The following is a 14288-nucleotide window of genomic DNA, read 5'->3' as shown; positions in this document are numbered from 1 at the left end:
CCTTTGCATGTTGTCTAACAGCATAGTAAACAGAACTGTGCCAGTTCCCAGTTAGTATACCTAGATTTCAGCGCAATTTTTCATGGTCCCTAGCTATGAGTGGGGGGAAAAAAAATTGTTTTCATTCTTGGCAGGAGCCTGACCTTGCTGGTTGGCTGTTGAGCCAGAGGAATGGCCTTAAACCTTTACCCATATACTTGCAACCAGAGATTTAAACCTCCCTGCTTTCCCTCTTTAAATCTCATGGTATCCACTTGCAAGTCAGAAGGCTTTTGCAGAGGGCTGAGGACGTGGAAGGCTCAGGAAACCATCTTCTCCATGAACTCAATTAGGAATCGGAGGAAAACTGGCTTGTAATTATTTTATCTAATGTTTATTATCCAGGTCCATAGAATTGAGGGATATGGTCTTTGGTCCCAGGCTCTCGTCTGGTTGATCCCATTTTGTTCCCCCCTCAAATCGTGATTCCTGGAACTTGAGGCCACAGTTAATGGTCTTCTCCTGTTTGTTTGTTTGTTTTTTTTTTTTGTTTTTTTTTTTTTATGCTTTCAGGTACACCATGTTGCTTTGGCCTTTGCTTCCCGTGTTCCTGGCTGCAGTGGGCATTTGTGGCTTCTGGGTTGTGTGAGTAATAAATGCATGTTGGGGCAAATAGGTTGAGGCTCAGGCACCTACCTGGAAGGGAAGCACAAACTAGGTTTTGTGTTTGGGAGTGGGGATGGGAAGCTCAGAGGTAGCAGAAAAGTCCAGCTGACTTCCTGGACTCATGAGGGAAATTGTGGGGAGCTGCATGAAGACATGCTGCCAAGCATGGTTAGGGAGGAGACAGCATAGCCCACAGTTCAGAGGTGGGTTGCTCCCAGTTCAGCCCAGGTCGGGGGAACCGGTAGTAGCAATGGTGGGAGCCTCCGCCCAGATGCTTCTGTGCGTGTGCAAAAGCGTTGTGTGCGAGTGCAGGTGCCTGAACCGGTAGTAAAAAAAAAATTGGCAACCCACCACTGCCACAGTTGAAGAGTAGGTGAGGCAAGAGCTGGAAAGAGACCCTCCCTAGTTTCTTGGGCTCTAATAAAGGGGAGAATTGTATTTTTAGACTTGCAAGATTCCGTCAAAGTCGCTGTAGAATAAAATGGGATTAGCTCACCTGGTCTGGTTTACCAAGACAGACACACTTCGGCAGAAAGGTTTTTATAACAATGGATGGGAATCTTTGTTCTTTCTCTGGGCTCTAGGAAAATGGATTCTTATAAAAGATCTGACATATTATTACAGGAGAGACCTTTTGCCTCTCTGAAATAAGGTATATCTAACATATAATTAAATCTGCTACCTCCCGTTCTTTTGTAACTATTACGATAGTTTGATCTGCGGCCATTCTAAGTAGGTTTCCTGTTAATTTCCTTTGTTGAAGGAACAATATGATGCTTAATATGTTGCTTAATAAGATGTACGTGTTAGCAAAGAAAAGCAAGCAGGGGCTCACCTTAGCCTATTCAGTTGTAATGTTTTAATGGTACAAAATAGAGCTTACTTTTAATCTTTAATTAGGCAGTTTGGTCATCTTTCCGCAAAGAATCTTTCTGTTAAAATGCTCTATATAAGTGGAGTAAACTGGCTTACTTGTGCAATTCAGTGGGAATTGTTGCATCTGTTTGGCAATACAGTTCCTCTAGTGCTTCAAAAAAAATGGCAAAGTTTTAAATAGGGTGAATGGGCTTCAATTGTTAAGGAGTCACTGGAAGAACTACAGCTTGAACCACAAATTGTGCTGCCTTTAATAATCAGGGATATTTGAAGTAACAAGATTTGCAAATCATGCTGAGTCAAAATGTCTTCCGTATAATGTTGGCTATGTGACAAGTTCTTGTCCTTCTCCTTGGTAGCTCATCTGGTAGATTAATATTAACATATGGACTCCAGATATTTATCTCCATTCTTAGAATTCCCATCAAACCTTGATTTTTGGAGGGCTTCAAATTAGAAAAAGCTGGTTTATATTAAAAATAAATATATTTGAGAAACCATTGCTGGGGGGAAATGCTGGATGATCTGTATTATATACAAGTAATCTTTGACCACAATTGAGCCCAACATATCTGTTGCTAAGCAAGATAGTTTTTAAGTGAAATATACCCCATTTTACGACCTTTCTTGCCACGGTTGTTAATCACTGCGGTTGTTAAGTTAGTAATACAGTTGCCAAGTGAATTTGGCTTCTTCATGGACTTTGCTTGTCAGAAGGTTACAAAAGATGATCACATGACCCGGGGACACTGAAACCGTCATAAATATGAACCAGTTGCCAAAAGCGTCCAAATTTTGATCATGTGACCATGAGAATGCTGCAACAGTCGTAAGTGTGAAAAACTATCATACGTCACTTTTTTCAGTGCTGTTATAAATTCAAACAGTCACTAAACAAATAGTTGGAAGTTGGGGACCAGCTGTAGCTGAAGAAAAGCTGAAGAAATGTATTTGGATTTCATTCAGATAGAAAATTTCTCTACTACAGTATTCATCATTACCTGGGATTTTTTTTTCCCCAGGAGTGTGGAAAAAATGGTAACTTTAATGATGGGAAAAGTTCCATGTGGAACAAGCTGCTCTGTTCACACACAGTCCAAAACACACTACTAAGGTGTGCACAGCTGTAATGTGCATTATGAACCAGAAACATGTAGTGGGAAAAAGGACAGGAAGATGGCATCACAAAAAAAACCCTGCCTACTTTAATAAGTGCATGTTAAGGATAATGGGCCTTCCATGGGGATGTCATGCCCATCCCTTGCCTATTTTTACCCACCCAAATGTGCTTGCAATATATTGTCTAGGAATTACAAGATAGGTTTTGATAAGATTGTTCTAGTTGTCTCACCAGGTTTCCATTTCTTCAGATTTGCCATGGCAGTTACAAATGGCTCCGTCAACGTCACAGAAGTGTTTCCATATATCAGGTAAGGGGGAGGGGGAATCCATATTCAGGTATTTTTTATGGGGCAGGTGGGGGAGGTTATGTCACCAACCCACAATTTTCCAGAGAATCTTCTTCTGTTCTAATCCTGTTCTTCTCCAATTCATAAAGCCCAAGTTATCCCTGGTAGAGATGAAGGCTTTTTTTGGGGGGGGGGATAGTTGACCCTGTTTTATAGAACAGCCTCTCCAAGTTGTTCCCCTGCTTATATTTTTGTCACTTATGATTTAAGATAGTGTTTCCCAATCTTAGTAATTTCTGGTAGGAATTTCAGCTCCCAGAATTCTCCTTAGTGGCCATGCTTGGCTGTGGAATTCTGGGAGTTGAAGTCCACATACTTGGAAGTTGCCATGACTCGGGATAGCTGTCCTAAATAAAAAGGGGTAAAAATGTAACCAAGCAAAAAACTGAGGATTTAAAATGGACAGATGGATAAGAAAGGGTTTTGGGTAGGTGGAAGAAGGGTTTTGCCTCTAAGTAGAAAACAATACAAATCGTCCTCAACTTATGGCCATGCTGGGGATCAAAATTTCCATCTGGCTTCCCCTATTGCATTGCTTGTCCAGATGTCTGGCAAGGTGGCAAATGGTGATTACATGAGCCTAAGATTTTACAACCCTTATTGATGTATGGCAGTTGCCAAGTGCCTGAATTTTGATCACATGACCATGGGGATTCTGTGATGGCAATAAGTTGAGAACTGCTCATAAATCCCTTTTTTCAGTGCTGTTGTAACTTCAAACAGTCACTGAACAAATGTTTTTTGGGGAGGCTGAGGGCTACCTGTACTTTATTGTTAATGTGTGTCAATAAATCACATGCCAGTTGAGAGAAGGCATCTGTGTTAATCACCTTGCTCATCCAAGTTTGCTTAAGAATCTGGCAAAGCTAGTCTAATTGACTAGCAATTGTAATGTAATTGACTTTTTATGTTTGATCTTGGGAAAATTGCAAAGATGGAGTAGAAACTGTCTACCCTTCAAAAGATGCAGGAGAGAGGAAGGGCAAACACGGCCATCAGATAAAAGAGGGCATTTATCTGCCTAGTGTGACTGGCTGGGGAATTCTGAGAGTTGAAGTCCACACGTCTTAAAGTTGCCAAGTTTGGAGATCCCTGACCCAAGCTATAGACTGTGTCAACTTTCTTTTGCACAGAAAACATTCCTTAAAACAAATATATATTAGAAAAATCAAGTATTGGGATTTTTTTTAAAAATCAAGCTTTACCGCGGGAGTAAATAATAAAATTAATTAGAATTATACTCTAATACAACCTAAGCGCAAGCCTGGGGAAGACAATCTTTGGCCTCTTTGAATCTTGGGATGGGACTTCTGAAGCAACGAGGGAAACAGCCGCAGATTCTAAAATTGCACCTAGTTATGTGAAATTTCCTAATTTCTCGTTTCTCAGCACATGCGGTGCTTATCCACCCCAGAGTTGCGTGTTTGGACAAATTCTTAATCTAGGAGCCTTTTTAGGTAAGGTATTTTTTCTTACCTTTAGGTAAGGTATTCTATTCCTCGTACTGTAAACTGCTACAAGACCATGTAGTTAATAGCTTAATACAACAATTAATTAAGCAGGCTTAATCTGCCCTCTCTTGCAATGGATACTCCTGAATATGGGAATCTTGATCACCTCTCTCACCTCTTTCGGAAGAAGCCGGGTGACTTGTTAAAACTGTTTTTTTTCCCCCAGATCTATTTCTTCTGTAGAGCTCCTTTTTTAAAGAAACAATCAATGATTTTAGAATACCGGATTCTACACAATCCTCAAGCTTTACACAAAGTTAGGGCTTATGTTGGGTGAATCCAGAGCTATGGTTGATTAATGTGTTCTTTGGCTCAGTTAATTGTAGCATTTTAGTTGGGCCAATGTTTCCAGTGAAGTGTTAATGCCAGTAGAATGTGCTGGTATGTCTTTAATGAAAGGCAGCAAATTCAAATGACTCTTTCCTTATCTTTCCTCTTTCTGCAGTTAAGTACAAGGTCAACTTGTTAGAATAACAATCAGTCTTGGCATTTTTCTTATATCAAAGCTACATTATTGCATTTCAAAGAAAATTACTGTAGCCCCTTCACACTGTGACTAGTTCTCCAATCTCTTTTCTTATCTTGCAATTGTAAAGTAATTCTCCCCTAGAATCTCTGTAGATATAAAGGTAAAGATTCTCCAAGGTAAAGATTCTCCTTGCACATATGTGCTGGTTGTTCCCGACTCTAGGGGGCAGTGGTCATCTCTGTTTCAAAGCCAAAGAGCCAGCGCTGTCCAAAGATGTCTCCGTGATCATGTGGCCAACATGACTAAACGCTAAAGGCACAGAGAATGCTGTTACCTTCCCACCAAAAGTGGTTCCTATTTTTTCTACGTGCATTTTCGACGTGCTTTCGAATTGCTAGGTTGGCAGAAGCTGGGGCAAGTAATGGGAGCTCACTCCGTTATGTGGCACTAGGGATTTGAAACGCTGAACTGCCGACCTTTCTGATCGACAAGCTCAGCGTCTAGGCCACTGAGCCATCGCGTAGATGTAGGCATATGTAAATTGTCCTTGATGAACACTATGTAACTTTGGGATTCTTGGTCTTGGATACAACCAGAGACTTAACATAACTTAATGGGTGGGAAGGTAACAGCGTTCCATACGCTTTTGGCGTTTTAGTCATGCTGGCCACATGAGCACGGGGATGTCTTCAGACAGCTCTGGCTCTTCAGCTTTGAAATGGAGATGAGCACCGCCCCCTAGAGTCAGGAATGACTAGCACATATATGTGAGAGGAACTTTTACCTTTAATGAGTTGCCACAAAGAAGAGGGTGGGGTCAAATTATTCTACAAAACACCAGAGGGCAGGAAACTAATCAAAGAGAGAAGCAATCTGGAATTAAGGAGAAACTTCCTAACAGTGAGAACAATTAACTAGTGGAATAGCTTGCCTTCAGACATCGTGGGCGCTCCATCACTGGAGGTTTTTAAGAAGAGATAGACAGTCACTTATCTGAAATGATATATGTTCTCCTGCTTGAGTAGGGGGCTGGACTAGAAGATCTCCAAGGTCCCTCTATCTCCTGCTCTGCTCTGCTCTGCTCTGCTTTGCTCTGCTCTACTCTACTCTACTCTACTCTACTCTACTCTACTCTACTCTACTATACTCTACTATACTATACTATACTATACTATACTATACTATACTATACTATACCTTACCTTACCTTACCTTACCTTACCTTACCTTACCTTACCTTACCTTACCTTACCTTACCTTACCTTACTAGCTTTGAAATAATAAAATGCTCAGCAAATTATTTCCATGTTAAAAAAAAAAAATCAAAAGTTTGGCATCATCTTTTCTGAATAACAAATGTAATCAAAAGGCATTAGCTAAACTTCAGCTCTTGCAGGTTTATGCCTTTTAACACAAATTGTTACTCAGAAAAGATGCTCTCTGACTCCTGCATTTCTGCTATGATAAACTACGCGCAGTTCTACTATATTGTCTACAAGAGGCACTATTTCCACTTGTTGGTGTTTCTTGAGTGAGTTTTTCACAATGCTTAAGTATTGAACAAACCAACCAAAGGTGATTTTTTTTTTCAATGAATGAAAGAAACTATGGCTTGGCATAATGTCTGAACCAATCGGCATGATCTGTTCGATCACCATTGCAATTACTTCTTCTCTGCTGTCTTTCAAGGAGTGTGGGTCATTCACCATTATGGAAGGAAGGAAGGAAGGAAGGAAGGAAGGAAGGAAGGAAGGAAGGAAGGAAGGAAGGAAGGAAGGAAGGAAGGCAGGCAGGCAGGCAGGCAGGCAGGAAGGCAGGAAGGAAGGAAGGAAGGAAGGGAAGGAAGGAAGGAAGGGGTTTATGCTGACCTATGTAAAGAGCAGTAGATTCTTTTGGGGATGTGTCTAACAACAGTGGATCAGAATATTAAGCTATAAATGTGTCTGACAAACAAAAATGATAGAAATCTTATCCCATTGTTATTTTCAGGTATGGTGATCTGCTTTCTAAAGTACAGACAAGTCCGCGATTATGGCTATCACTCCCGTCTGAATCTTCTTGGGCTTATTTTGGGCTTACTTTGTGTCTTTGGTGCTTCGTTAGTGGGGAATTTTCAGGTAAGCTGCCACTGAGATGTAAAAAGACCAGAGTAGAGTGAAGAGAAAGTCAAGGAATGTCCATAGATAGAAATCTAGGCAGATATCATAGACAGAATCTCCATAGACAGAAAGTCAGGGTTCTTCAACACTATCGCATAAACCTAAAAAAATCCCTCCACCTTTTGAAGCTGATCTATATTGAATCTCAGTACCCCACAGCTTAATTCAAGGCCCTGGTGGTTAGAATGCAGTATTGCAGGCTGCCTCTGTCCACTGCCAGGAGTTCAATCTTGACCAGCTAAAGGTTGATTCAGCCTTTGAAGATTAGTAAAATGAGGACCCAAATTTTTGGGGGGCAATATGCTAACTCGAAACCATTTAGAAAGGACTGTAAAGCACTGTGAAGCATGATATAAGTCTAAGTTCTATTGCTATTGTTCTGGAAAATACCCAACTAGTTGCAGAGCATAACAAGTAGCATCAACTAGCATCCCTCCGCCATTCACATGGTTGTTTTCCACTTGAACTCACCATGATACTTGGGATAGGGGCTGACAAGCTATAGGCAGTCCTCAACTTATGACCACAGTTGTGACCAGAATTTCCATTGCTAAGCAAGTTAAGTGAGTTGTGGTTGATTTCATGATCTTTTTTGCCATGGCTGTTAAGTGAATCACTGCAGTTGTTAAGTGAATCATAGGAATCCAGCTTGCCCCATTGATTTTGCATATCAGAAGCAATAGAGATTGTGTGACCATGGGACACTGTAACTGTGGTAAATACACGCCAGTTGCCAAATGCCCAAAATTTTGATCACGTGACTGTGGGGATGCTGCAGTGGTTGTAAATTTGAAGATTAGTTGTAACTCACTTTTTGCAACAGTGCTGTTGTAATTTAAAACAGTCACTAAATGAATGGTTATAATTCACCGTGACCCGTCAAAACCGCGTTCCACAAAAGCGCGGTCAACGAAATCGCGTATGTGACATCATCACAACGCGACAAAAAAGATCGAAAAATTGCAATAAAAATTAAATTACAGCAAGCCGATTCACATAAAGGTAAGGGTTAGGTTAAGGGTTAGGGTTAGGGTTAGGTTAAGGGTTAGGGTTAGGGTTAGAGCGTTAGCATTACGTTTAGCGTTAGGTTAAGGGTTAGCGTTAGGTTTTTCGTTACGTTAAGGGTTAGGTTTAGGGTTAGGTTTAGGGTTAGGTTAAGGGTTAGGTTTAGGGTTACGTTTAGGGTTAGGTTTGGGGGGGTTAGGGTAAGGTTTTCGCTTTATTTTTACATTTTTCGATCTTTTTCGTCGCGCTGTGATGATGTCACAGACGCGCTTTCGTCGTCCGCGATTTTGTCGTCCGCAGTTTTGTGGTAGAACCATAATTCTCAGTTTATGGATTGTAATTTTAGTATAGTTAGATCATGTGTAATTGACAGACTGGATTTTATCATAGACTAGCTGATACTGCATTGCCCAGGTATTTATTTATAGGGAGAAAATGTCCAGACCAAACATAATTTCTGATGTTGGATTTTCCCACTTACCAGAGGAAGTCCCCTTGTGTAGTACTGTGAAGCCATTACCATGGCAACTCCACTGTGCTGTATAGTAGAAGCCATTTTACAGCAGTACAGTAGAAGCCATTTTAAGGCACAACAGTCTGTATCATAATAGAACACAGGGTGTTAGGGTGTCTTACCCCCAGAGTATTTTTTCCAGAGAGTAAGTCATCTGTGTACCAAGTTTGGTTGAAATTGCTTGAGGCGTTCCAGAGGTATGCTGGATAATATATATGTTATCTGTTATTTTATTCTAGAATTTTTAATTGGATGTTCACTGAGTATTTTTACTTTTTCTGATCTCTGGTCTATGACAGTAAAAAAACTGAATTGGTTGATTAATTGATTGGATGGTTGTAACTCAAGGAATGCCTGCACAAGAGCACCATTCTCCTGCCCAGTGCAACAGTCACTACTGAGAAGAGAATAAAATATTTTTATTTAAGAGATTAGATGAGATAAGATAACCTTATTGTCATTTTTTTCTCTGAACACACTGGCACACAAAAAAAGGAAAGGATGTATTCACCTTTTTATCCCACCTTTATTTTATCTACGTCAAGGTGGATTCCTTGTCCTATACTCCCCATGATCATTATGCCATGGGGGTGTGGCTTGGGCTGAGAGAGTGTGATTGGCCCAAAGTTACTCAGCCAACTTTCCTACCTAAGAAGGACTCACAATCTCCCCGTTTCTAACCCAGCTCTTTAACCACTGCACCAAATGGGTTCTCATTACTGAGATCATTTCATTTAAATTAGCACTAAAAGCTATTAAGAGTTTTTTTCCCCTCTGGGACAATTCTAGCATCTGAAGCTGGGAAGCAGCACTATTCTAATGTATACTACAGGTAGTCCTTGAGTTACAACAGATCCCTTAGTGACTGTTCAAAGTTGCAACAGCACTGAAAAAAGTGACTCATGACCACTTTTCACACAACTGTCGCAGCATCCCCATGGTCGTGTGAACAAAATCCAGAATAGCAATAGCAATAGCAGTTAGACTTATATACCGCTTCATAGGGCTTTCAGCCCTCTCTAAGCGGTTTACAGAGTCAGCATATCGCCCCCACAGTCTGGGTCCTCATTTCACCCACCTCGGAAGGATGGAAGGCTGAGTTAACCTTGAGCCGGTGAGATTAGAACCACTGAACTGCAGATAACAGTCAGCTATAGTGGCCTTCAGTACTGCACCCTAACCACTGCGCCACCTTGGCTCTAATGCTTAGAATGCTTAGCAACTGACTTATATTTAATACCGTTGCAGTGTCCCGGGGTCATGTGACCACATTTTGAGACATTTCTGCAAGCAAAGTCAGTGATGAAGCCAGATTCACTTAATAAACGTGTTACTAGCTTAACAACTGCAGCAATTCGCTTAACAACTGTGGGGAAAAAGTTCATAGAATGGGGCAAAATTCACTTACTAGATGTCTCACTTAATAAGAGAAGTTTTAAGCTCCATTGTAAGTCCTGGACTAGCTGTTATTTGATTGCACAATCTATATAATTATGTTGTACCTATTATGTTATTTCTCACCATCTAAAGACACGATGTTACCCTTCTGTGTTTCCCTCTGTTGCAGCAGTATAACCAACTGGAAGTCCATGTGATAGGAGCCTTCTTGGCTTTTGTGATTGGCAACCTTTACTTCTGGGTCCAGACCTTTCTGACCCACAAAGTGAAACCAAGACATGGAGGATCATGGATTGTACCACTCCGGTTCTTTCTTAGCTTATGTGGTTCCATCTTGTTTATTTCCAGTATCCTGAGTAAGAGATCGGTACAGCTGGAGCAAAGTGGTGGGCCTGTGGGTGGGAAGGAACTACAGTTCTGGAATAGGAGTGTCAGGGAAGAGATGGTGGAGCTGGAGCTAGCATTCTTCAGGGTTGAAGGGTCAGGAGAGGAAAAATCCTTATTACTATTGCCCTAAGATTGGTTTGGATACAGGGGTGGGCTGCTAAAGGTTCGCCCGAGGTCAGGAGAACCCGTAGCTAACGTTATGGCCAGTTCAGAGAACCTCTAAATCCCACCCCTGGCTGGCCCCGCCCACCCTGCCCCTCCCCTCCCCAGAGTCTCCACGCGGCCTGTTTTGGATGCGAGGTAAGTGCAGGTCCCATACGGAGGTTCAGGGGAGGGGGGCAAATGGGCCTCCCGGAAGTTCTGGAGCCTCTGGAGCCTGGGGGAGGCAGTTTTCACCCTCTCAGAGAAAACGCCCCCCTCCCCCACTGTGGTGCAGGATGCCGACTAGGCCACGGCCACCCAGAAACCAGGCAGAGAACCCATTGCTGAAATTTTTGAAGCCCACCGCTGGTTTGGAAGAGAGGCCAGCCTCATGAGATTTTCTCCAAACATGTTTCAGGGAGAGTTGCAAGATCAGAGAAGTCTTCAGATCCTTAGGGAACGTCCCAAAGGTGCTTTTTTTCAAAAGGAAGCTGGACTTCCTTTGTTTTTCCTTGAAGTCATTCTGCGTCTCGTCTGACAAGTTTCTTCAGATTGAAGAAGCTTCCCAGATGAGAAGCAAAATGAAACACTTTCCCCAGGGCTGGTGTAAGAAAGTAACCCTGTCAGGACCCTGATATGTCCCTTAAACCCATAGTCTTGTACATTTGTTTTCCCATTTAGCCAGATGACCTGTTCCTCCGGCCGCAAGAAGGCCGTGAGCAAAATCATTTCTGTTCTAGCTAGGAGAACGCAGGCAGACAAAACGGAGGCGAGCCACGACTTCAAAAGGCTAACAGTTTAATGCTAACAGGTTGCCAAACACGGCACTTCACAATTCGCGCGTCTCAGCTAACTGGCAACAGCTGAGCCCTGTTTGATAGCTCTTTATATATGCCGGCTGTCAAATAGGTAACCAATCAAGAGCGAGGACAGCGCCCCCTAGTCAAGGGACCAGAGGGAAAACTATAGAACATAGCAATTTCTGCCTTGAACAAGCAGATATATCCTTGGGAAGCTGGAAAAGGGCGAGTCTTGCTCATTTGACTAGACTACCTAAATGCAATTGAGTTTATTTATTTTTTTAAGGAATAGATAGGTTCTCACTGTAATCTGGCCTTGCTTTAGTACCAACCAATCCACATTATGCAGAGGTGGGTTGCTCCCGGTTCGGCCCAGATCGGGAGAACCAGGAGTTGCAGCAGTGGGAGGCTCCACCAACCCACACAGATGCTTCTGCGTATGCGGGAGAGCGCCCGAACCGGTAGTAAAAAAATTGGCAACCTAACACTGACATTATGGTTTACTTTTTAATCATGAACTCCAGGTCTTGTAGATTGTAGTAGGGGTAGTTTACAGAAGTGTTAACTGAATCCAGCCATTTCTGGCTTGCTTAAGATAGTTTTCCACAGACATAAACAAACGTATAGCTGTGAAAAGAACACTTTAACATTTTGAAATTTTTTCACCTTGAAGGACTTTTGAGGATAGTGATGGTTGACATCTTTGTAAGGGCTGCGATCCAAATTTGGGGGCCCTGATTTTCAGGGAGGAGGAGGAGGAGGATGAATCTGGTTAAAAATATTTTTACTCTTTTTTTTTTAATGCGTGGACATTTCCTCAGAAAGTGCTAAGAACCGGGTTGCTGAAATTTGCTGTCGGTTTTGGTGGTACAGGTAGTCCTCGACCTACAACATTTATTTAGTGACCGTTCAAAGTTACAATGGCACTGAAAAAAGGGACTTAAGAATGTTTTTCACAATTATGACCATTGTGCACCCCTAAGTTCACATGATCAACATTCAGTGCTTGGCAACTGATTCATATTTATGATGGTTGCAGTGTCCCGGGATCACGTGATCACCTTTTGCAACCTTCTGACGAGCAAAATCAATGGGAAAGCCAGATTCACTTAACAACCGTGTTACTAATTTAATTCACTTAACAACCATGGTAAGAAAGGTTTTAAAATGGAGCAAAACTTTCAAATTTCTCACTTGGCAACAGAAATTTTGGGCTCAATTTTGGTTGTACCTCGAGGACTACCTGTATAATCTTGGAGCCCAAAAGAGGGCCTGAGGGTTATAGGTAACCTATGCGTTACCTATCCATGGCTTAGCTAGACAGTTGTGAAAACCGTTTGTGTTTTCCCCCAAAAGACCATCCTCCTCCATTTCCCATCAAGCTATTCCTGGAATATACCTCTCCGTCTCCAACTCTATGGTAAATTTAACTCTACTAGTTATGATGCCTTGACTCTTCAACTTCAGCTGTTGCTCTGTTTTTCCTGCAACTGCATTCTGAGGCGGCCTACTGCGAATGGGCCCTGGCCATGGACCTCTTCCTGCTGTTTGGACTTTTTGCGGTGGATTTCCAGCACATCGGCGGATGCTCGATCCATTTACAGCCCCGGTATCCAGAGGAGAATTTCCCGAGTGTGCAGATATCGGTACAAACTCTCTCGCTCTGATTCATCTCGTTCCTCAGAAGAAGGTGGCGTCTTGATGAAATTGTCTATGCACCAAGCCTGCTTTTTTTTGGTGGAAAAACACTGCATCAGGTCCTTAACATTTGGCTGTGAGGGAAAGAGAACCCAAAACATTGCCTGACCTATTATTATTTTTATTTGAAAAGTCTTCTTATCTGGCCATCCTTTGGATCCATATAATTCTGTGGTAGAGGAGATGTATCCTAGGTGTCCTTTATAAGGATTCAGCCTTTTTTTTTTTCCTGACAGGGAAGTTAGCCCCAGTGCCTTTCATTGGAAGATCTATTTGTCATCTCCTGCATTTGTTCTTTTGTTTTTTAAATAGATTTTTTTTTTAAAAAAAATCTATTTAATTTTCTGCTAGTAAGTTCTCAACTGGCCAACTCAGCTGCCCAAAACAGCTTGATGGAAGAATTTGTTACAAACTGAAAAGTGAGGAAGCCTTGTTTTTTTCCTTTCCTAGTAGGATTATTGATTCCTTAGTATAGATAAAAATGAATATTTTTCCTCCTCTTCCATCACTGCCAGCAGAGCCATGGATGAGAACAAATGAAGAAAGCAGCCACAATGCTGCACAACCATTTTGCAGAGTAGATCTTGTTACTAAACTAAATGCACTTATCTTCTAAAACCGGTTTAAATAGTTAAAACCTACAGGATAGTTATACCTACATATGCATGAATTGTTTCTTTCAGACATGCAAGATAATGATACTATCCAGTTTCTTAAAATATCCAACTTCTTAAAATGTGTATATCTACACTAGATTTATATTGGTCAGAGTGAATCCAGTTTCTTTATATCTCCTAGAAGTTAACAACTTCCAGTGTCTTTCCTCTGATAAAAAAGGAACTTGCTTTCCTAATATTTAATGAAGTTGAATTATCCCATTAGAAGGGCAGATCTGAGAATCCAAAGCTTCCCTCTTCCTTTTTTTTTTTTTTAAACTTTGCCTGAATTATACTTTACTACAAAGGGGGCAAACGTTTCTATCTTCCTCCCTGACAATTTTTATTTTAATTGCTGTATTTACAGCATAATAATCTTTCCTGGCCCAATTTCAGTTTTTTTGTGATGGAAAATTAATAAATGTAAAATTTTTGGTTCCTATTTTGTTCACAGAAGAATCTTTCCTCTTTTTTTTCTCTCTCAGATCATAGCAGGTCTGGTGCATTTGTATGCAGCGTTAATATTATATTGAGTATATTTAACTATGTAGAAAATAGAA

General features: G+C 41.3%; 1 protein-coding gene across 1 annotated transcript; it reads left to right on the top strand.

Annotated features, from left to right (window-relative positions):
• The first annotated feature begins 559 nt into the window (after positions 1-559).
• On the top strand, positions 560-13041 carry TMEM150B (transmembrane protein 150B). Its single transcript, XM_032234959.1, has 6 exons — positions 560-624; positions 2892-2951; positions 4380-4447; positions 6960-7087; positions 10216-10393; positions 12842-13041. Exons 1-6 carry the CDS (start codon positions 560-562, stop codon positions 13039-13041), a joined length of 699 nt encoding a protein of 232 aa, XP_032090850.1.
• Positions 13042-14288: the final 1247 nt, after the last annotated feature.

Source organism: Thamnophis elegans, chromosome Z (assembly GCF_009769535.1).
Source record: "Thamnophis elegans isolate rThaEle1 chromosome Z, rThaEle1.pri, whole genome shotgun sequence".
NCBI classification, from domain to species: Eukaryota; Metazoa; Chordata; class Lepidosauria; order Squamata; family Colubridae; genus Thamnophis; species Thamnophis elegans.
Note: the sequence above shows the minus strand (reverse complement) of the source record. Positions and strands in the feature narration are given on the sequence as shown.

Coding starts and splice junctions, on each gene's coding strand:
- TMEM150B (XM_032234959.1), top strand. CDS start 560: ATGTTGCTTTGGCCTTTGCTTCCCGTGTTCCTGGCTGCAGTGGGCATT. Junction 625..2,891: donor ATTTGTGGCTTCTGGGTTGT/GTGAGTAATAAA, acceptor CCATTTCTTCAG/ATTTGCCATGGCAGTTACAA. Junction 10,394..12,841: donor TTCCATCTTGTTTATTTCCA/GTATCCTGAGTA, acceptor CTTCAACTTCAG/CTGTTGCTCTGTTTTTCCTG.